The 24,535-nt window shown below is 39.1% G+C and overlaps 1 protein-coding gene across 1 annotated transcript in view; it reads right to left on the bottom strand.

Annotated features, from left to right (window-relative positions):
* Positions 1-18,363: 18,363 nt before the first annotated feature.
* Positions 18,364-24,535, bottom strand: part of LOC136861147 (zinc finger protein 830) — a 38,142-nt gene continuing 31,970 nt past the window's right edge. The window contains exon 5 of the mRNA XM_067138803.2: positions 18,364-18,887. Coding sequence (XP_066994904.2) covers positions 18,740-18,887 — 148 coding nt within the window. The 3' untranslated portion in view covers positions 18,364-18,739. The remainder of the gene's footprint in view (positions 18,888-24,535) is intronic.

Raw genomic sequence — 24,535 nt, 5'->3', positions numbered from 1 at the left:
GTCAAAAGCATGGTAGAAAGTTCAGCAGCTACTATCCGGTAACCAATCCACCATCACCTTGAGTGACGCATGCAAGCATTTGGATTCTGATGAGCCTACACCGACATGCTAGGAGGTACAGTATTAGAATTTCTTTGCTGCCTTTAATGCAGATTCTCTTCTAAAGATAGGCAAGCTAAAATAACACATCGATACCTTCTCCCAATGTCAAATCCTAATAGCAGTAATTCACAAGATAAGATTTACAAATGAACAGGCCTTTGAGTCACAAGCACTTGGAAAGCCCAAAATGGGATTCAAACTGTGAAGGTTGTAAGAAATGCTGACTATCTATCCAAAACAAAAGTTGCACCTGGAAAACACTTGAAAGAGCCATCTGAGAAAGATCATTAGATTTGATCTCCAGCTCAATGTTTAAATGGTTAGCGTGCTGGCCTTTGGTCTAGGGGTCTCGGGTTCAATTCCCGGCCAGGTTAGTGATTTTAACCTTCATTGGTTAATTACAATGGCTCGGGGGCTGGGTGTGTATGCCGTTTTCCTCACTAGAATTCATCACAGACAGGACCCTATCCTCATTGACACGCTGAGCCCTTATGCATTCTTGCTCATTATGTTGTACATAAGAAGTAATTGGAGCAATTTATCAGAGTCTTGAATGCTAAGAGAAAGCAGACAGATAGTGTAGTTCATATAGGACTGTGGAATTATTTTATTGTGAAGTTCATGTAGGAATTTGATAGAGAGCCGTTAGTGCCATGAATAAGACAATTAATAATGATGTTTAGCAGCATGTTCTTTGAAGTGAAGGTGGAGCCATGGTTGCCTGCATCTTAGAATGCGCAATGTGAATCTTTGAGAGGAATTAATGAATTAGTGGAGCCAGTGACCTCCCGAATGTACTTGTCGTCTGGACGTAGGGATCATCTGACGACAGAAATATAGCCCCAAGATAGTAGCCTATATGCAGGGAATATCCACAGTAATTAAATGTGAGCCAGTAACATTAGCCATTCTGATCCTTTGCACCAGATTAGAAACGACAATGCACAACTAGGAAATCAGTAGAGGAGATCAATGAGGGAGCGTAAATTGAGATTCGCAGATGGTTGACAGAAAAGTGTGATGAGATAGAGCAACTGGAGAAAGAAGGGAAATATGACTTGATGTACAAAGAAGCAACAAATATAGTATTTAGAGAAAAGAGAAGGAACAACAGCAATAAGGAAATAGAGGCTACAGATGGCACAATGATATATGAACCCCAAGAAATAATGAAAAGATGGGAAGAATACATAGAATGGCTATATGATCGGGACAATTGACCAAATGAAGAAGAACTTGAATTAGAGGAGGAAGATATGGTTAAAGAGGATGATAAAGGGGAAACCATACTGAGAAGAGAGATCGAAGCATCACTGAACGAGATGAAAAATAGAAAAGCAATGGGAATAGATGAGATTCCTGTTGAACTGTTAAAAGCGTTAAATAATGAAGGGAGAAAGGAGTTGATTGGATTATGTAATCAAATACCCGGACTTCAGTGAAATCATCTTAATTCCTATGGAAAAGAAAAAGAACAGCAAAAAATGTGAAGAACATAGAACATTGAGTCTGATTTCACATGCAGCCAAAGTCTTACTGCGGACGCTCAACAGAAGGATATATGGAAAGCTGAATAACTTCATAGGTGAAGAACAGTTTGGTTTCAGGAGAGGAGTTGGAACAAGAGACGCCATTGGACTTCTGAGGGTGATAGGAGAGAGGTACATAGAGAAAAACAGGAAGGTTTATGCTGTATTTATTGACCTTGAGAAGGCTTTTGACTGTGTCAGATGGGACAAATTGATGACAATCCTGAAGAAACATAGAGTTGATTGGAGGGATAGAAGGCTAATAAAGAATTTGTATATAAACCAGAGAGCAAGAGTGAGAATAGGAGATAAGTTGAGTGAAGAAATTGAATTAGGAAGAGGTGTAAGACAGGGCTGCTCTTTATCACCGACACTGTTCAACATCTATCTCGAAGAAATAATCAATGAAAGTTTTAATGGAAATAGTGGAGTTTGTGTTGGAGGTAGGAGAGTAGAATGTATAAGATTTGCAGATGATATAGTTGTGATGGGAGAAAGCGAACGTGAAATGATACAAATGTTAGATAAACTCAACATGAAACTAGAAGAATATGGAATGAGAATTAATAAGAAGAAGACCAAAAGTATGATAATTGGAGGAAAAGGTAGAAGTTGTCATATTAGTATAGGAGGAGAAGAAATAGAGCAAGTCAGTAACTTCAAGTATTAGGGAAGTATGATCAGAGATGATATGTATTGCACAACAGAAATTAAGAAAAGAATTGCCATAGCAAAAGAAGGCTTTAGGAAAAAATCAAAATTATTTTGTGGACCACTAAACAAAGATTTGAGGAAAAGACTTGCTAAGTGTTACATTTGGAGCATAGCGCTGTATGGCGCAGAGACTTGGACATTGAGAAAGAAAGATGAGAGAAGATTGGAGGCACTAGAGATGTGGGTATGGAGGAGAATAGAACGAGTGAAATGGGAAGACCGGGTAAGGAATGAGGAGGTATTACGAAGAGTTGGAGAAGAACGAAGTATGTTACAAACCATTAGAAGGAGAAAAATGAACTGGATCGGACATTGTTTGAGGAGGGACTGTTTACTGAAAGAAGGAATAGAAGGAATGGTGAAAGGCAAACGAGGAAGAGGAAGGAAAAAATATAAAATGTTGGACAATATCCAAGGAAATAAATATTTGGACATGAAAAACTTGGCGCAGGACAGGCAACAGTGGAAGAGGTTCATCCCATGACAAGACCTGCCATAAGGCAGAATACCTAGATAGATAGATAGATAGTTAATCAGCGACGGTATGTATGAGAAACAATGAAAATGGAATGTTGGAGGTCTTTCTTGGTCAGTGTGTGTTGTCTTTTGTGTATACTTGTGAGAATTACATGATGTTACAGGTGCACGTGCTCCAGGCAAATTTATTGATTTTTTTTTTTTTTTTTTTTTTTTTTTTTTTTGTAAATATGCATTTTACCGTGGTGAACTGAAATACATGTGAGGGATTTATGTGATTGTGTATAATTTTATTGTGTGTGTAACAAGTTATTGTAATTCATGCGGACATAAAATTTTAAGCTACTCATTTCTCAAGAATTAGATACAAGTTGACCATTATTAAAACTGCAGATGTAGTCTAGCTATATTCGAGTTATTTGATTCTGAAATTATAAGTGTTTCTACATTGGATCAGGTGTATTGATGGACTCGTGAGCTCTGTTGATACAACGTAAATTTGAGTGCGTTTCTGTTTGGCGTTTTCATTAAGTTCCATCATTTTGTGGTTTCATGTCTGTTTATTTGAATAAACTTAGTAACTAAATTAACCAATTGTTGCCCATTATTTAAGTAGATAGCTTCACCCGATATTAATGCCGGTCTGTCGATGTATATGTTCCCCACAATCTGGATAGTGGTAATATTAGGCATTTATCTAGGGGAGTGTGAACCGGACACCTCTGAGAGGACTGGCTAATCAAAGCATTGCCAGATTTCATGGCAAGATGGGGACAGCGCAATTCGCCTATACGGCATCACTAATAGTTATAAATTTCATTGTGTTCCGTATTGATAGTAGCCTTACGTCGCACCGACACAGATAGGTCATATGGCGACGATGAGATAGGAAAGGCCTAGGAGTGGAAAGGAAGTGGCCGTGGCCTTAATTAAGGTACTGCCCCAACATTTGCCTGGTGTGAAAATGGGAAACCACGGAAAACCATCATCAGGGCTGCCGATGTTCTGCATTGAAGTGGGATTACAGTAAATTAAGGTTTCCAAATGTTCACCTATTCAATACAATAATATTTTATTGCAAGTCAATCACATGTCATAAGAGTACTAGTTTCGGCACTGTAATATGCCATCATCTGCCCTAGATACAAACTGAACAATTCCATATATATATATATATTATATATATATCTAAAGCAACCTAAAACACATTTTAAAAACACATTATAAAACACATTACTAGCAACTACAATGATGCACAAAATAAGTTAAAATTATGGTAAAAGTGAAATGCCAAGGTATAAAATTCATAAAATGTTGGCAATTCCATTGTAAAGTTATTATGTAATGTCCAGCCTGTGTATGTCCAGGTTAAGTGAAATCTATACTATTTTTATGTTGTCTATATGAGTTGGCACTTGTTCACTTGAATTAGGTGGTTCCAAAGAAGTTTAATTGGTTATATGAGGATCGCAGTATGACTTGAGATTGAGATTCCCACTTCAATTTGAAACCTTGAGCAGCAATGTTGAATGTATGTGCTGGATGTATAGATTTCACTTAACCTGGACATACACAGGTTGGACATTACATAATAAGTTTACAACGGAATTGTAAAAATTTTATGAATTTTATTCCGCAGCATTTCAATTGTACCATAATTTTAACTCATTTCATGCATCATTGTAGTTGCTAGTAACGTGTTTTTAATATTTTTTTTTTTTTTTTTTTTTGCTAGTGGCTTTATGTCGCACTGACACAGATAGGTCTTATGGCGACGATGGGATAGGAAAGGCCTAGGAGTTGGAAGGAAAGGGACGTGGCCTTAATTAAGGTACAGCCCCAGCAGTTGCCTGGTGTGAAAATGGGAAACCACGGAAAACCATCTTCAGGGCTGCTGACAGTGGGATTTGAACGCACTATCTCCCGGATGCAAGCTCACAGCCGCGCACCTCTATAATCACATGGCCAACTCGTCCGATAAAATGTGTTTTAGGTTGCTTTAGGTACGTATATGGAATTGTTCAATTTGCATCTAGGGCTGATGATGGCACATTACAGATGCCGAAACTAGTACCCTTATGACGTGATTGACTGACAATAAAATATTATTGTATTGAATAGGTGGACATTTGAAAATCTTAATTTACTGCATACGGCATCAACTCAGAAGACCAGCACCAGGCCTCTTTAGAGGCCACACGCCATTATTATTATTATTATTATTATTATTATTATTATTATTATTATTATTCAATTTGATACAGGAAAATCTATAACCTACTCATCCAGAAGCTAGAATCCATTGACCCCCAGAACTGGGAAGAATTATAAGAGAGAATTATAAAAGCTGAGGAGACAATCCCACTAACGAAACCAAGAAAGCATGCCTGGTGGAACAGTAATTACAATGCTGCAGTAAAGGAAAAGAGCTTTCGACAAAAGGCATTTGGCACGACTTTCAGAAGAATAACACACAGAACTTCCATAAAACCTTCAGATTAAATCTAAGCCTACAGTTCACAAACGCTGCCAGGAAAACAGTACACAGTGACAAAGAAAATTTATAGATTCTGGGCCGGGCTGAGTGGCTCAGATGGTTGAGGCGCTGGCCTTCAGACCCCAACTTGGCCGGTTTGATCCTGGCTCCGTCCAACGGTATTTGGAGATGCTTAAATACGTTAGCCTCGAGTCTGTAGATTTACTGATACATAAAAGAACTCCTACAGGACTAAATTCTGGCACCTTGGTGGATTTGATGCCAATATATGAACATGACAAAAAGGCTTGTTAGCACCAGAGTGAAAGAACAGATCAGTGAAGAATATCACTCATCTTCCTCCGAAAATTCTATAAGCCAGTCTGACATATCAGAACACTTCCACATTACAGACCATCAAATCTTCTTTGACCAGGCGTATCATCGTGCCTGTAAAAGACTTCTACGCTTGACTTGTGAGGGAAGCCATAAAGATAGCGTTGTACCAAAAATAACTTTAACAGCAGGGAAGACTTTTTCAAATTGTCAAATACGTGGAGACCTGTACTCCAGAAATGCATGTGTAACACCACCATGGCACTGTGAGACGCACTCCAAAAACTGTCAGCAGAGGGTGGTACGTCAGTAACTTCCCTCCCAACCACCACAGCATGACGATCTCCGAGTCCAGTTAGTAGGGGGCCATGAATAATGTGGTCATGACTTTCATGTTCCTTGAAGAATTTCTATGCTTACTGTCAATGGCAGACCTTCATATGCTTTGTCCTGATGAAAGCCAATGAAACTTGGTTAACAACTCAGTGGCTTTAATCCGGATATAATATTTATTTTAATAAATCTCCCCTGTTGTTCAATAATAAGTTCTTGCATAGGTACATGGCTTGAAATACATATATTCGTCGCTGACAAACCAGCAATAAGGACATAGTAATGAGTGAATGCCAAGAACCATGAAAGGAATGCTTTGTGACAATCAGAAACTGTGTTAACACTAAAATATTATGGTATAACAATAGCTTCAAGCGACTTCTCCGTTGCTGCAGTCTTTAACGGCCAACATCATGCCATGTGTTTGGAGGTTCAAACCCAGTGTTGGCAGAATATTTTTATGCATTCATTTCAATCCTATGCGAGCTGTAATAATCAAGACCAATTGTAATTATGATCACATATCACATTTGACGTACACGCCTGGCTGATGTTCAGATCATGTGCTATGGGGCTACGGCTCACGAGCTGATGTAATGGTTGCTCTCAATTGCATTATGCACAGCTTCTTCATTATCACCAGAGCACATCCTGAACAGATCCCTTCCAGAGAACATCACTTCATGTAGCCGCCTTTCAACCCTTCAAAATGTATCCGAAACCGATTGTCTTCATCCAGAAAATCATTCTCAGTACGAAGTATAAGCATTGCACTTCTCGTGCATTACGTCTTCCTTCTCCATATTTATTTATTTAGCATATGGCTTTACCAGTGGCATGCAATGAACCCCAGCTACCCCAGCATTGCTGGGGTTAAGTATTTTGTATTTACATTTTTTAAATTACTTATTCCCTAGAACGTTTCTGTATCAAGTTTAAAAAACTGGAAACAGCTAAGTCAAGTTAAGCACAGCTGTTTCGATAACCCACTAGCTCTACCACAGTCCAGGTCTCTCCAGTGAGCTAGGCTTATTTGCTGGCACGAAAGAGAGCTACCCCAGCAAAATTCTACTCGCTTGGTTTAAGCCTCCTTCTCCTGGGGTGATAACTGTTGGTCTCACTCGAAATTCACAGCACCCTAACGGCGGTTGAGCAGCTAGCTTGGGTACATGTTAATTGCAATAGCTAACACTTGAAGTGTTCAGCGCCACACACCAGAGGCTACAAGCAAAAACAGCATAGCCACTTGCACATAGCCTTGATAATAAAAATAGCCATTTCATGAAATCAATTGTAATAAAAGTATTTATTTTATTTTTGGGTTTTGGCATGTATGAAGTTTTGGGAGTGTTTCACTGATGGCACATTTAGAGTATATTTTTCGATGCACACGAAAAAATATTTAGGTTGCCCAGCATGAACATAGAGCCAAGCACAAGGTACAAGAATTCTGAATTTGGTTGCTCTGCATGAGTGAGTTTGCCTGTAATGGGGATATATTGTGAATTTTTGTAGCGTTCTCTTCGATTACAGATGAAGTTTTTGCGAGTTCTATGACATTCTTCATGAATATACATATGTCATGAGGAATATTTTCCCTCGTTTGTCATTGCTGAGCCTACTCTCAGTAAGCGAATGAGACTGCAAAACTTCGGCGACCGTAAAATACCTACAAAATTTTGCTCATTCAAATTAGGCTAAGCTTTTTAAGTTAAGAAGCAAAAAAGTTAGTGCCAGTATATTTCTGTGGAAACCACGACTGTACAATTACGAAGCGTCAGTGAGTGAAACTATAAGTACATTTTAAAAATCTTCTGTAGTTTAAGTCGTCACTGCCATGAATACCAATTTAGAAATCTATACGAGGGTTAAAAATGTTCTCATTCAAGTGAGTTAGAATTTCATAAGTTCTTTAATAACTAAACTGAAGCGATGCACCGAAAAATGATCTAACTGACATTTTTCCTTAAAGTGAGGGTTTTTTTTTTTTTTGCTATTTGCTTTACGTCGCACCGACACAGATATGTCTTATGGCGACGATGGGGTAGGGAAGGCCTAGGAATTGGAAGGAAGCGGCCGTGGCCTTAATTAAGGTACAGCCCCGGCATTTGCCTGGTGTGAACATGGGAAACCACGGAAAACCATCTTCAGGGCTGCCGACAATGGGGCTCGAACCCACTATCTCCCGATTACTGGATACTGGCCACACTTAAGTGACTGCAGCTATCGAGCTCGGTAAAGTGAGGTTTTATCGGAATAAGAATCTATATGGACGTTCGTGCATAGTGGCATAGTCATGTGGAAGAATTCGGAACTGTTGCTGTGCTAGAGGGTGGAGAACTTCTGTCTCGTGCAGAAAAGGGACCTAACTCCAGTCCAAGATGGCGTAACATGTTACAGATGTGAAAATTGGAATATTTAATCTTTTAAAAATAAATGAACATGTATTTTTTGTTTTTGGAATAAAACCTGAAGGGCTTAAAAAGAACGTATTCTTTTGTTTTTGGAAAATCCACTTAAGGAGGGTGAAAAAAATTGAAAAATTAGTTGAATTCTTTGTATGCGGATACTAATATCTCAAAAACTAAGGATGTTGCAGGCGTGAAAATTGGTATTTGAAATCTCCTTAAAATTAAAGAAACACGTATTCTTTTGTTTTTGGAAAATCCACTTAAGGAGGATGAAATTCTTTTTAAAATACCTGATTTATTTGTATAATAATTTAGTGTGGCTATTTCTAGCCGAGTGCAGCCCTTGTAAGGCAGACCCTCCGATGAGGGTGGGTGGCATCTGTCATGTGTACATAACTGCATGTTATTGTGGTGGAGAATAGTGTTATGTGTGGTGTGTGAGTTGCAGGGATGTTGGGGACAGATCAAACACCCAGCCCCCGGGCCATTAGAATTAACCAACAAAGGTTAAAATCCCTGACCCAGCCGCGAATCAAACCCGGACCCTCTGAACTGAAGACCAGTATGCTGACCATTCAGCCAACAAGTCGTATGAGGATACATGTATCAAAAAAAAAAGGTTACAGATGTGAAAACTGGCATCTGGAATGTCCTTCAAAAATAAAGAAACATGTATTTTTCTTTTTTCAGAAAATCGACTTGGGGGGAGGTGAAAATAAGTAAAGGAGTTGAATTCTGTTTATGAGGATACTTACATCTCAAAAACTAAAGATTTCACAGATGTAGAAGTTGGTATTTTTAATCTCCTTTAAAAATAAACACACATACTTTGTTTTTGGAAAGTCCACTTACGGGGGAGGGGGTGAAAAGAAATGAAGAAGTTGAATCCCTTTTATGAAGATTTATCTCAAAAACTGAAATGTTACAGAAGGAAAACTGGTATTTGGAATCACCGTTAAAAGTAAAGAAAAACATATTTTTGTTTTTGTAAAATCCACTTAAGAGGCTGGAAAGAAATGAAAAAGCAGGTGAATTTTTTAAATGATTACCAGTATATCTGCAGTATATGTCAAAAACTTAACATGTTACAGTCATGAAATTTGGGATTTTGAAAGTCCTTTAAAAATACAGGAACATGTTTTCTATTTTTATTTTTCAGAAAAGGCACTTAACGGAAATGAAAAGAAGTGAAAAAGAGTTGAATGACTTTTCATGAGAATAATTATATCTCAAAAACTGATGATACAGGTGGGTAAGGACTGATAAAGGGGTTGAAGATGACAAGACGTGGAAATAGGTATTTGGAATCATATTTAAAAACAAAGAAACTTTTTTTTTACTTCAGAGAAGACTGTTTCTCACATGTACAGTTCTATGTCGCATGGTCATCCTAGCCCCAAAAGGCAATACTATAATCGTGGTTTACAAAGAATTTCTGGGGTAAATGAAACTCAATTTTTCGGTGAGTTCGTATACTTTAAGGATTTTCTGATTGTCTTAGTGCAATACCGAGGAACGATTACTTTTATCAAATTATGAAATCCACGTGAGTGAAGCTGCGGATAACTGCTAGTTCTTTATAAAAGATGACTATCTGAGTTGAGAAAAATAGTTTAACTGCTTAATCAATACATAATGTTATCATCTAAACAGATTATTTATGGAACAAAAATGGACATGTTTCAACTCTTGAAGCCATCATTAGCATACAAACACGTGAGTACAATATTAAAATTTATGGAAAGTCATGAGTGGGGACCCTAGAAAGTGGTGAATAAAATGCTTCATTATTGGTGGAAAAACAACTTGAAAGATGGTTTTAAAAAAGCAGCCATTCTGACAATAGCTAATGTGACTGAATAAATTGTACTATTTGTCACATTGTTGGAATGTATGCGTGAACTTGTAGGTTAATGATTATCAACCCCTTAACCAAGTTTATTTATTTATTCTTCTCCTGGTGAGTTATTTTGGTAATTTCTCCCTCCTCAAGCATGAACATATTTTTCACTAAGGCAAAGTTAAGATGAAAAATTAAAAATGTCAAACACACACATACTCTCTCACTCCAATGTTATCAGTTCTGCTAGTTCATCAGAAAACAAATGTTTGAAAATCTTCCTCCTACTCCTCCTTCTTTGTTCTGTATTCACCTTCACACAGTGCTACATCCAGATGCTCAAAAATAACTAGATGTCCAGAGTTATTCTCCTCAAAGTGTAAATGCAAATCAGCATTGGCAGTAAATAAGAACCTTTCATGCTATTCCAAACTCCGCCCACTCTGTTTGAATGTGTATATTGCAGTCACCTGCACTATCTTCTGCATCACTGCCACCACTTGGATCACTAAAATAACTGTCACTAGCAGCATTACTGTCTTCTCTATCTAACTATATACAGTCGAAACCGATTAAGAAGTCTCTCTCTAGCGCGTTTCCCTGGTTATTATACCATTATTCCAAAGTTTCAGGGCGTATCATATTAAATACGTGCTAAAGAAACCTGGATAACACATTTACATCATTCTATAGTAGTTCGTAACTCGCAATATAAGAAATTTAAATTAGCTTTCCTGGCCACGTTTTGTGCACGACAGGCCAGTTGTCACTGGCCTGGGTGAGGATTTAGTAGAGAACTTAATTTCACGGCACCGGAGCATGATTGCGTGTCGTCCTACAGCTGCAGGGAGCGTCAGTCCCAACCCAGTCTTATTATCTTTGCGTCTGACGTGTTGGTGCTTAATTTTACATTTGTGAGGCTTCTTTCAGGCGGCATGGGTTCGACCCGATTCCATGCTTAGTCGCTGGTCCGCCTATGCCCAAACTAAGAACTGATTGTTCAAATAGAATCTTTCAGATGATGCTTAGGCGGAGAGTAACAGTGCATGGGAGAAATGTTTCAGCGGGCAGCCCGTGGCGAGTTGCAGTCCCATGCCCAGTTACTTTGTTATTGGAATAATTTTTTGTGCATGTCATCATACACAGTGGATCGGCCGTGCTCGCGACATCAGTACTGCGACCTGTATCATAACCTGATAGTGTACCTATAAGGAAGTAGAAATTAATTTAGCAGATAAACAAAAATAGGTCCACTCTTACCCATTTGACATATTTATTTCTCACTTTCAATTTAAAAGTTATTTGTGTGTTTTTTCATTTTCCTGTGTGATTTACAGCGGTTGTTATGGAACCCAAAATAGATATTGAGAACTTAATAACTTCAATGTCAGAAATACCAGTGGTCTCATGTTTTGGAAAACGTGATATCATTTAGTCCCGTTAATGAGAGAGTATCCTCAAAATTTTACCCATCTCCTTCTCTAACGAAATGTGAAGGACATAGCATGCGTGAACTATTTTTATATTTTCTTAAATGTAGAAGGTAAACGAAGACTATGATGGTCCATATTTATTACCCACACTGAAAAGAGTTTTGAAAAGAGTGTTGAAAAGGATCCGCTGGAAAGTGCGGGGAATTTTGCATTATTCAATCCGTTGTGTGTGTCAGCGGAAGCGGGTGAACCTGCGCATACACACAGGTGCGTTTTATTCCCGTGCCATCTGAAAGAGGCCTGAGTGACCTGTGTACGTAAATTAGGCCTACTGTACTTACGTGTGAAACAACGTACATAAATTAGGCCTATTGTACTTACGTATACAGCTGACATATTGGTGCTTAATTTTACGTTCGTAAATGAATTGTGTAATAACATACATAAATTAGGCCTACTGTACTTATGCATAGTGGTTCACAAGACATTCAGTTATGGAGAAGAAGAAAGCTAGACAGTTTATAGATGACAAAAAATTTATTGAGAAAGTGGATGCTAAACCACACACGGAACATGTGCAAATCACCCAGATGTTGGACTTCCCTGTTACAACTTTAAAGATATTGTCAGCGCCATGTATAGTTCGTGTTTCTAAGAACGTTTTTCCTTGAAGCTTTACTATGTTGGTGTTCTTAAAATGTATTATTTCTTTATTATTTCATTAATTATAATTGTAAACACTTGTTTCTTTGTTTTCATCATCATTATTTTTACACTCCAGCCTAACCTTAAATTTAACAGCAAAATTGTTTTTCATTTTTTAGCACATTCCTTCTTTATGACATTTTTTTTCGGTCCCCACAAAAACATCCTAACCAGTTTTGACTGTATGCACAATATAATTTTCAGCTAAATCCTTCGATTTGTTTTTGCCTCCAGAACCATTGTGAGTCGCCATGCTGATAGCACTACATAATAGATGCAGTGAGTAGTGTAGGCAGGACAAGCAAAGATCCTGAAGGTAATTTCCCCACCCACCCCCACTTGAATTCCATAATCCGTAAGATGTACAACAACACTCAATAGATAGCAAAAAGGTTTTACGCTTATAAGTGGCTCGTGTAACATACAGTGCTAATTTGAAACGGCTTGACGCTTGATAGTAGTTCACTCAACTAGCGAACAGTATGTTATGACTAGAGACGGGAATTTGTCTATTTGCCAATTTTATTCCTGTATTCAGAAACGTAGGCTTTTGAGATATAAATCCGTTTTAGGGCCCTTTAAGCTAGATTTCGTTGGTTTTATTGTGCCTATAAATGCCTATTTCAAGGGTTTGTGCCTATTTGAGTATAATTGCCTATTTAATGCCTTTTGAATCTATTTTAAAGAAGCCGATTTTCTTCCAGTGCTTAATGTTGTAACATGTGCCCGACAGAATTATCTTCTCATTTCTCAAGATCTGTTTATCCAACAAACAAAAATGGGAATTTTCGGAAGTCACCAGAAAAGTTCTTGGGAAATTTCGTCCAGAGAAACAAGGAACAATTTGACCTCGAAGCCTACAACCCCTCCATTCTTCTAAGACATATGCGAAAACCAATCAACGTCGAACTACGTTACATAACACATATCCCTTATACCTCCTTCTCGATGTGAACTGTTGTTCGCTTACACTTTATCTTCAGAACGTGTTGTGATTTATTGTGAAGAAGGTGTGTCTGTGGCAATGCCCAAAGAAATATCACCGGGCGAGTTGGCTGTGCGCTCAGGGGCGTGCAGCTGTGAGCTTGCATCTGGAAAATAGTGGGTTTGAGCCCGAGTGCCAGCAGCCCTGAAGATGGTTTTCCGTTGTTTCCCATCTTTACACCAGGCAAATGCTGGGGCTGTACCTTAATTAAGGCCACGGTTGCTTCCTTCCCACTCCTAGGCCTTTCCCATCCCATCGTCACCATAAGACCTATCTGTGTCGGCGTGACGTACAGAAAATTGTAATTGCAAAGAAAAATCGTCTCAAAGTCCTATTGACTGAAGCGGTGGATCACAGGGGATCCCATTTTCACTACAGATGGAAGGGTAGTCTTCTTCCAAGCTTCCTGTAACGAGATAAGTTTTTATTTTTTCCTGTGTGTGTGACTGACCTACGATCGCCAATCGCATTTAATTGTAGCATTTATACCCGTATTAATTTAGGTATTGTGGAAAGTTGTTCTGTTGTAATGTTGTATTAGCCGTCAACTTTCATTAATTTATATTGCTAAAATGTAAATAATCATTTAATTACTGAACAAGGAGTTAGAACGCCGGTGGCCTCGTCACAGAATGGGTGAAAATTAAACATCGGTATTTTGAACTCTGGTTCATTTCCTGTGAAAATAGAGATTTAAAACTGAAATATTTTCTTTCTTTCCTTCTTTCTTTCTTAATTTGTTTACCCTCCAGGGTAGGTTTTCGCCTCGGACTTAGCGAAGAATCCCACCTCTACCGTCTCAAGGGCAATGTCCTGGAGCGTGAGACTTTGGGTCGGGGGATACAACTGGGGGGATGACAAGTACCTCGCCCAGACAGCCTCACCTTCTGTGCTGAACAGGGACCTCGTGAAGGCATGGGATGATTGGAAGGGATAGGCAAAGAAGAGGGAAGGAAGTGGCCGCACCCTTAAGTTAGGTACAATCCCGGTATTTTCCTGGAGGAGAAGTGGGAAACCACGGAAAAACACTTCGACGGTGGCTGAGGTGGGAATCGAATCCGAATCTACTCAGTTGACCTCACAAGGCTGAGCGAACTCAGTTCCAATCCTTCGTGCTTGTTTTCAAATTTCGTGGCAGAGCCGGGAATCGAACCTGGGCCTCCGTGAGTGGCGGCTAATCACGCTAGCTACTACACCACAGAAGCGTACTACAACTGAAATGTACTTTTTAAAAATCACGAGTAACTCTATGACGCTTCCGCTAAGCCTTCGCAAAACATAGGTTGAAGATCCAATGTGGTGCAGCTAGGATGATGTCACAAAGGCTAGACATACAAGATGGCATGGCTAGGACGCTGTCACAGCGTGTTTTACAAGGCTGCAAAGACTATCTTTACAAGACCAGGCCAGTGAAAAGACCGTTGGTCTGGATTGGTGAGGTCCAGTTAGTAACCGTTGTGCTAGGTTGGGGGGGGGGGGGGGCAAGCAAAGAGAGTCTGGGATGCGTAAGCTCTAGCATCCCATCTAGAGTCTTGCTAAACTGTGACAGAAAGTACAGTTATGGGCGCATGCCAAGACAATTTCAATCACGCGGTTTTCTAATTTTCAACAAGGGTGGCAGCCTTGTGGGCACACATGATGCAGGATCTATTGCAGGCAAAAGAAAATAGTCTTCATGACAGCTGACCCAAGCCAGCGAATAGCAACATATAAAATATTCACAAATCTGAGATTTATAGTGCCTCCGTTTTAATTCTATATAAGTAAGAATACTTCTAGGGGCAGCTTGATGAGTCCTGGCAAGCATATAGTATAAGTATAAACATGCATTTGTTTCATAAAAAAAGAAAAAGACTATTAGAGGTGATGTTTCTAGAAACTTTAAAGTAGGGTCAAGAGAATTCGTAACTTACATGGAAATATGTGCTCAAAAATGTTCAGTTAAAATCTGGCAGTTTCCTGTCAAGTTCACCGGGTGAAAATATAATAAAATTGACGGGAAACGATACCTGAGTAGAGTAGAGAACAAGATTGTTGTAAAAATTAAATAATTGAAAAGGAGGTTCAACCTATTCAATACTTAAAAGAAAGAAATGTAGTAATTACATTCTTATTTAAATGGGACCGGTTTCGACCTTAGTCCAGGTCATCATCAGCCGTAAAAACATGTACAATGTTTATGAATATTGGAGGTCAGTTTCACACTCTGATAGGCACAAAGACAAGATTGTTACCGGAAAACTTTGAAAAGTTGCTTGTTGTAAATTCCTTTTATAGTAATTCAGTATGTTATTAAATTATAAGTATTTTTCATGCCTATTTTGTTGCCTATTTTACATGTTAGTGCCTATTTTCATGCCTATTTTGGCTAATTTAAGAGCCTGTATGCCTGCCTATTTTAACTGTTTTTAGTGCCTATAATTCTCGTCTCTAGTTATGACGCATATAAGCGGTTGACATGGCTAAGCAGCACACAGAATGGAGGGGATCATCAGATACTTGAAAGGAAGTTTTAGAAAAAAGCAGCAAAAAATAATACAAGAAGGTGTAAAGCGATAAACAAAGTTGTTAGATAAACTTGGAAATTTTTTTTTTTTTTTTTTTTGCTAGGGGCTTTACGTCGCACCGACACAGATAGGTCTTATGGCGACGATGGGATAGGAAAGGCCTAGGAGTTGGGAGGAAGCGGCCGTGGCCTTAATTAAGGTACAGCCCCAGCATTTGCCTGGTGTGAAAATGGGAAACCACAGAAAACCATCTTCAGGGCTGCCGATAGTGGGATTCGAACCTACTATCTCCCGGATGCAAGCTCACAACCGCGCGCCTCTACGCGCACGGCCAACTCGCCCGGTATTATAAACTTTATTGGCCACATTGGACCACTTGAGTTGTTTCACTTTCTCTTTGAATGATGAACTGTTTGGTTCTTGTGATCTGACCTGTACTTTTTCATTCATTGTGCTCTTAATTTTCTCAATTTGTCTGAATTGTTACTTTTATAATACTAAAATACTGCAAATATCTGAGCTTTATAACACATGAAGCCCCATCCTTCATTTGCTAAACAGTGCTTGACTGCTGCTGATCCTTGTTTAACACAATAGCCTACATTACACTCTTCTGAAACTCAGACCTAAATTTTTGCTCCCTTGCCTTGCTCAACAGATTTTGAGGTTTAAAGTTCATTTTATGGAAACTTTTCATAAAGTATTGATTTGATCTGTATTTTTGTCTTTAAATGTGCTATAAATATTCTCACACTCTGCATTCCTATGTGAAACTGCTAAAATGAGAAGCATCACCTTACAGAGATCATCACTTTTAACAACACCATTAGCTGATTTCATCTGCTCTACCAATGCCCACTAAACATCAAATTCTCTCCAGCTATTGATAAATATGAGGAAAAGCATTGAATTTTCAAATAATTCAAGAATACTAAATCTGTTCTCAAAATTGAAAGATTGGTCTCAGCGACCACGAGAGTGATGATGATAATGATGATGCTTGTTGTTTAAAGGGGCCTAACATCGAGGTCATCGGCCCAAACCAAGAGAGTGGAAGGAAGGATTAAAACTCAAAGAGTCTCCTGCTTAAACGAGGACAGTTGGCATGTCTACACTAGTGTTGGCTACTGAATGCATGATTCGAAGCAGTGTATCGATTCATTCAAGTGTCCGAGTGAATCGATTCACAGGAAAGGCGAGCTCACGGCACACGATTCAGCTTACTCCCAGCGGACAGTGCTGAGTGGCGCACTCACTGGACGTTGACGGGGAGCCGAGCTTCCGCTGCAGCGAGACAGTGTATCATGGCACATCAAAAGAATCGTGAACGAGCGCGGCTCAGTGAGACACTTGATACACACGGCTCCTTATCGGCTCACTGGACACGCGGAGAGCCGAGCTTCCGCTGCAGCGAGGAACACGGTGAATCATGGCACATCGAAAGAATCATGAACGAGCGCGGCTCAGTGAGACACATGATACACACGGCTCCTTATCGGCTCACTGGACACGCGGAGAGCCGAGCTTCCGCTGCAGCGATACAGTGAGCCATGCTAGACTGAAAGAATCGTATGCTATAATGGACTCTCGAGCTCAGCTCATTTGAAAATAATACCCATTTGCATTCACTGTCCTCTTCTTACAGGGAGGTTTAAATAATAGATGGATTTATTTGCAGTGTTAAAAAGGTAGTCACAACATAATTCTGAAGTAGCTAGTAAGTAGGTAGGCTATTAGGTTATACTATTTATTAGTTTAATGAATCTTAGTATTATAACTTAGTTGACATTTGACAGTTAAACTCGACTCTAGCCTGCCCTATGACTATGAGTCATGCTCATGTGTCATGACCACTCAAAAGTACCTGTTTTATATTGGGAAGAACGGCTCAGTATTCTCTCAGTTCATATGTCACATCGTTGCACAAGACTTCAATCATATGTGGACAGACGCAATAACAGTATGTTGAATCAGAAAACCAGCGGGCTACTGTACATCTCGGGTAGCCTATACAAAATATGACGATTTAAAAAAAATCCTCAGCTGATGGAAAACTACTTTTAAAAAAAGACTGAGCGAGTTGTCGTGCGGTTAATATCGCGGGGCTATGCGCTTGCATTCGGGGGATGGTGGGTTCGAATCCCACCGTCGGCAGCCGTTAAGATGGTTTTTCCGTAGTTTCCCCATTTTCACACCAGGAAATGCTGGGACTATACCTTAATTCAGGCCATGGCTGCTACCTTCCTAACCTTTCCCAGCCTGCGTCGCCGGAAACCTTTGATGTATTAGAGTAACTAGCATTTTTTCTAAGAAAGGAGTTCATAGTATGAAGACCAGATGGCAGCTGCGAGCACTGAATGCTGTTGCTGCTGTCTTACCAGCACATACTACACAGATGCAGTAGGAGCGGTGACCAATGAGCCGTGAATCGGATCACTGTATCGATTCAGTAACGTGAACGGAATCAAATGAATCGATTCAGTAAAATGAATCGAATGTCCCATCACTAGTCTACACACCTATAAGATTTTGCTTCAAATATTGCTTCAAATGTAACATGAGAACACAATACTAGTTCCTTTACATCTGGAAATTGGAATGTATGAGCTACATCCCGACTCTGTAGTAGCTGAATAACACACCAGAAATATTGTTACTTCTAATACATCAAACAGATATTAGTTTTTTTGTTTTGTTTTTTTAACTCTGTAAGCTTGGTTATGTGATTCTGAAGAAAATAACACATTAAATAGTTATTTTCATGCTCAGCTTGGTAAATTTCATGATGCAGAATGATACACAGAAACAGAAATTATGCTCAGAGGGTAGAGAAACGCCTGTTATAATACTCCACTGCTTGGTATCAATAAACAAAAAAGAGAACAACTCTGTCACTTGTAAGATTTCTTGGCTCGCCAATCCAAATACTCATCAAACTCTGCCTCATCACCACTCGATAGTTCATCATCATTTTCACCACCTTCACGACTGCTTGCAGCCTGCACCACTTCTTCTTTTTTCTTCTCCAAATCCAAAACTCTATGATCAAACACAATAAGGCATTATTTCATGGTTAATATTTTATTCAAATAGGAGAAAGATATTTTTGAAACAAGTTTTCAAACTGATGAGATCTTATTTGAAAAGATAAAATATCTGCTAAAGTTTTGGTGTTACTTAATTTTCACGCATGAGACGTGTATGAGAGATCTGTCTAACAACCTGTGTGGCTGTGGCATTTATACCAACCAGGTAGTGTAGTTGTACTTACCCGGGGCTAACAAAGGGAAGGAAGTGTATCCCATTCAAGCATTAACCCGAAGTTAGAAAGCCATGACTAGATGGAACACAAAGTGAAGTATGCCTTAATGAGGCTGAGTTTCAACTCTAAGAACAGAATTTAAATCCTCCAGAGTAGAGTCAAGAATTACCATAGTTCTGAACCAATCAAGAGTGAAATTACACCACAGAGGAGCTTATTCTGCAGTACTTTTAATACAGTGTGTTCTGTTCTCATCTCCACTAAAACTACTAAAAATACAACCTCACTGACTTGAAAAGACACCATATGTTACAATTAGGAGTGTGTGAAAACTGATACCCTCCAGTTCTTCAAGTAAGAAATCCTTTCTACTACCAAAACATGGAATAATTTTTCAGTTCCCCCTAAACTGGAAGAAGAGTCAATGAAAAAGCCTTCCATATACAAGATGGGAAGCTTTATTTGCTTTTCTACTCCGACATGCCCATAGAGATAGATTCATTGCAACTTAGATTTTGAGTTTTCACGATCGCATTGCAATCTAAATCAACTTTCAACCTATTAGGTCGTGTTACGTACATGTAGTACGTGTTGAAGAGATGTTAAGTACAGTACAAAAATGGCCAACCGGACACCAATGGGATCCAAACCCACGACCCCTGATTCCACGTCAGTTGCTTTACCAACTGAGCTATGCTAGCCTAACTTATCTCTGTTCTGTTGGAAAGGATCTAAATCAGGAGGTTGTGGGTTCAGATCCCACTGGTGTTCGATTGGCCATTTTTGTACTGTACTTAACATCTCTTCAACACGTACTACATGTACGTAACATGACGCAATAGGTTGAAAGTCAATTTTGATTACTTTTTGAAGTTGAAGTAGGTCCCCATACTTCTTGAAACTACCAATTATAATCTGTCTGTGCGAGTTCTAATAAAAATTGTCATGGCTGTTGTTGAAGAAATCATTACAGGTACAAAACTGACAGAGATTATTATAACGACCACTCACGCAAAAGCAGAATCCTAGAATACCAAATTGTTCCCATCACATTTTTGTGAGCCTCACGAAAAAATAATCAGTCCACATTCTAGATTGTGAATTCCCTTTTTTACTCTGGACATATCTAAGAAATTACACTCAAAACACATATGGAGCACCATCCCGTATTCTGCCGATGGATTGTACCTGAGACAATTTAGTCAACACCTAAACTTGCAGCACTAGTAGCATCGACAGATGGAAGTATGCAAGGTTTAACATAGTGGAATGGTTGTGGCCTTTGTCTCTTTCAGGATAACAAACATTCACACAAAGATGCCAGTGGTAATCCTCTGATCTTCATTATTCTGGGTAATATGTTTGATCTTCTCTGCAAATAACCTTACTCCTTGTGGGTGGGGTTAACTTCCAATAAGTAACCAGGGGAACCTGACCCCTACAGAGCGCGTCCCCAGGTGGCGGATAGGGGGCCCCTACAGTATGTAGGGCTGGCTGAAATAACCAATACAACCCGCGGACCAACAGGTAGCCCAATTCCTGGGGGTTTTAAAATACTGGGACACCCTCTCTCCAGGGGTCATAAATATGGAGGGCCCTTGCCCTGGGTTAAGGGTGAAGACCTCAACGGCATCTTCGGCGGAGAAGATGTACTTTGGTACGGTGGAGATGGCGGAAGAGGCAACCCATCCTTCTGGGGTGTACAGATGGAACCTACTGCCTTATAGGACGAGGAAGGCATCCTCAAAGGCTAAGGGAGTAAACCCTGAAAGAAAATCCTCTTATGCATTAGGCCTAGCAAGTCAGCAGGAGAGTATTGAGTACAGTTGCTTTCAATAAGAAAAAGAGCCTCGGAAAGAATATTATAGACCGGACTGACACATCCTCTCAGACAATTGTAAAGTATGATGACCGTAAGGCTGATGATATACAATGTTCTGAAAGGAAACCCCAAATAAAAAAGAGACCCAAATACCGAATTGGAACTATGAACATTCTATCATTAACTGGAAAGTTAGAAGAACTCCTAGACATGATGGATAGAAGAAAAATATCAATACTGGGATTAAGTGAGACCAAATGGAAAGGAATTGGAAGTAAGACACTTCGTGGAGGTTATAAATTATACTGGAGTGGACAGGAGAAGGTAGCGAAAAATGGTGTTGGATTCTTAATTAACGAAAGGGCTAATGCTACAGCTGAAGTTATCTGCAAAAGTGATAGAATCATTAAAATGTTCATGAAACTAGAGAACACTAAGTACATCATCATACAAGTGTATGCCCCACAGACAGGCTGCACTGAGGAAGACAAAGAGAAATTTCGGCAAGACCTGGAAGATACAGTTAATGAGGAAAATATTATTATTGGAGATCTAAATGCGCAAGTTCGGGTAGACAGACTTGGGTACGAGAACATCATTGGTCCACATGGATTTGGACAAAGGAACCCAGAAGGAGAACAACTATTAGATCTGTGCAGAAGAAATGATCTTATAATCAAAAATACATTCTTCAAAAAAAGAGATAGTCACAGAATAACAAGGTACAGTTGGGATGGCCAGTATAGAACATTGACTACGTAATCACAAATAAAGATGGTGACAGGTACATCACAGATGTAAAGGTCATCCCTAGTGAAAGCATGGACAGTGACCACAGATTGTTGGTAGTAGACTTCAAACATAAGGCAAAAGAAACGCAGAAACTTATTACGAAAAAACCAAAGGTTAAAACTTGGAAGTTGCAAGAAGTCCAAATAAAGGAAGAATACAAACTAAGGATTCAACAGAGTTTGCCGAAGTGTGAAGTAACCAGTGTTAATGAAGAATGGAAGGCCTTCAAAGACACCTTTGTGGGAGAAGCCAAAAATGTATGTGGAGTTACAAGTTCTATCAAAAGAAAAAAGGAGACACCATGGTGGAATGATAGAGTGAAAACAGCGGTGAAAGAAAGAAACCAAATAAAGAAGGCACTGGACAAGGAAAAATAAAAACAGGGACAAGAACGAAAAGAACAAGAAATACAAAGACTTCAAGGAGTATACAGGAACAAGAAACTTGCTGTAAAGAACATTGTAAGGGAAGAAAAAGAGAAGAAATGGAATGAGTTTGCAGACAAACTGGAAGAGGACAGTAGAGGAAATATGAAATTGCTATACAGAGTAGTGAAAAACAAGCGAAGGGATCAAGAGACCATAAAAGCAATAGAAAGTGATGATGGAACTCTGGCAGAAGAAGAGGGAGAAATTAAACAAGAACTCAAGATCTATTTCGAAAAGCTGCTGAATGGAGATACAGAAAACATAACAACGGATAGAGGAGAGCCAAGTCGAGGAACCACAACTGAACCACCAATTACATGGCTTGAGGTTGAAAATGCGCTCAAGAGCATGAAGAAAGGAAAGGCAGTGGGCATAGATGAACTAAGTGCAGATATGCTGAAAGCAGCAGGAATTCCAGGAATCCAATGGCTCTACAGACTGCTCAACAAGATATGGGAGGAAAATACTATTCCTGAGGACTACAAGATGGGCATCATTGTACCTCTGTTCAAGAAAGGAAGCCGACGAAAATGTACTAATTACCGTGGTATCACACTACTGTCTCATGTCCTGAAAATATTGGAAAAAATAATAGAGACCAGAATCAGAGATATTGTTGAACCAATTTTGGAAGAAGAGCAGTATGGTTTCAGACCAGGAAGGTCAACTACAGACCTTATATTTGCAATTAGGATGCTAATGGAAAAATACTGGGAGAAGAACAAGCCTTTATTTCTAATATTTTTGGACATTGAAAAAGCATACGATAGTGTACCAAGGGAAAGAATTTGGCAATGCATGAAAGAACTTCAAGTGCGAAACAGCCTCATAGACAAAGTGAAAATGTTGTATAGTGGGAACAGAAGCTGTATTCAAGTAGGATGTGGTTTGTCGGACTGGTTTGAAACAAAGAGAGGAGTGCAGCAGGGCAGCTCATTGTCACCACTTCTATTTATTATTGTAATGGATGTAGTAATGAAATCTATTAAAAGGAAAGAACATGGAGATATCAAAGCCTTCACATTTGCAGATGATGTTGTGATCTGGAGTGACTCAGAAGAGGAATTGGGAGAGAAAATACAAAGCTGGAATGAGGAGTTTAAGAAATATGGTTTAAACATCAGCAAGACCAAGACGGTGGTGATGAAAGTGTATGGGGAAGGAGCAGAACCAATAGTCATGTTAAATGAAGTTCAACTGGACAGCGTTCCAGTTTTCAAATACTTGGGTAGCGTTATATCAAATGACAACCTAGCAAAACATGAGGTGAACAATCGAATCAATAAGGCAACACAATTTTACCACCAGGTAAGACACCTGCTGTGGGATGAGCAAATACCCATGAAAACAAAAATGACATTGTACAAGTCCTATTATACACCAATTCTTACATACAGTCTCGAAACCACAACACTGACCAATAGAGATAATTCCAAACTTCAGGCAGCTGAAATGAAATTCCTACGCACTATGATCCAGAAAACCAGGAAAGACAAGATTAGGAATGAGAAAATTAGAGAAGAAGTAGGAATAGATGATTCTCTCCTCAATGAGATTCAGATATCAAGACTGAAGTGGTTTGGTCACATGAAGAGGATGCCAATAAACAGAACTGCAAGGAAGGAATTTGACAGAAAGGTAGAAGGAAGACGACCCGTGGGAAGGCCACGAAGGAAATGGACAGATTTAGTTAAGAGCGATGTACTGCTGAGAGGTCATGATTGGGACAAGTTGGTGGAGGAAGAATGGTACGAGGACAGGATGAGATGGAGGATGCTCATATACCACACCCGGGAAACTGGAGATGGTTTAGGATGATGATGATGATGATGATGATGATGATGATGATGAATATGTTTGATCTTATGAAGTTTTCTCTTCTCCAGATCTCCCAGTTCTTCATCTGTACTTGAAATGAAGTCATTAATGTTGTATACTTCTCAGTCTTAAAGAGATTCTCGTCAAAATGAAAACATTTCAGCAACTAACCATTGCTGAATTTCATCTTCATATCCTTTGGAATGATGATCTATTTTACTAGGAAGGGAGGCAACTTGTGAACAAGGAATTTCTAGTGTACATAACCTTTGGGATACAGACCTTCAAGAGGTGGTTATAAAATGTTATTAACAAGTAGAAAATAAACAATGCTGTCATCACCATAGACAGAAACAGTGAAAGTGTGTCACATTTCAACAACCATAAACTGGGGTGAATCCGACCAAAAATTGGAATTTCTTTTAAATATTGCATTCACTGCACTTCAGTCAAAACGTATATTTCAAATTTTTACTATTTAACTGCAATGATTAGATTCACAAATTAATGTATATTTTGTTCGTAATTTCACCTATTATTTAAAAGCAACCACCAGGAAGGGAGG

The sequence above is a fragment of the Anabrus simplex genome, chromosome 1, assembly GCF_040414725.1.
Source record: "Anabrus simplex isolate iqAnaSimp1 chromosome 1, ASM4041472v1, whole genome shotgun sequence".
Taxonomy (NCBI): Eukaryota; Metazoa; Arthropoda; class Insecta; order Orthoptera; family Tettigoniidae; genus Anabrus; species Anabrus simplex.
This window is presented reverse-complemented; position numbering and strand designations above follow the sequence as displayed.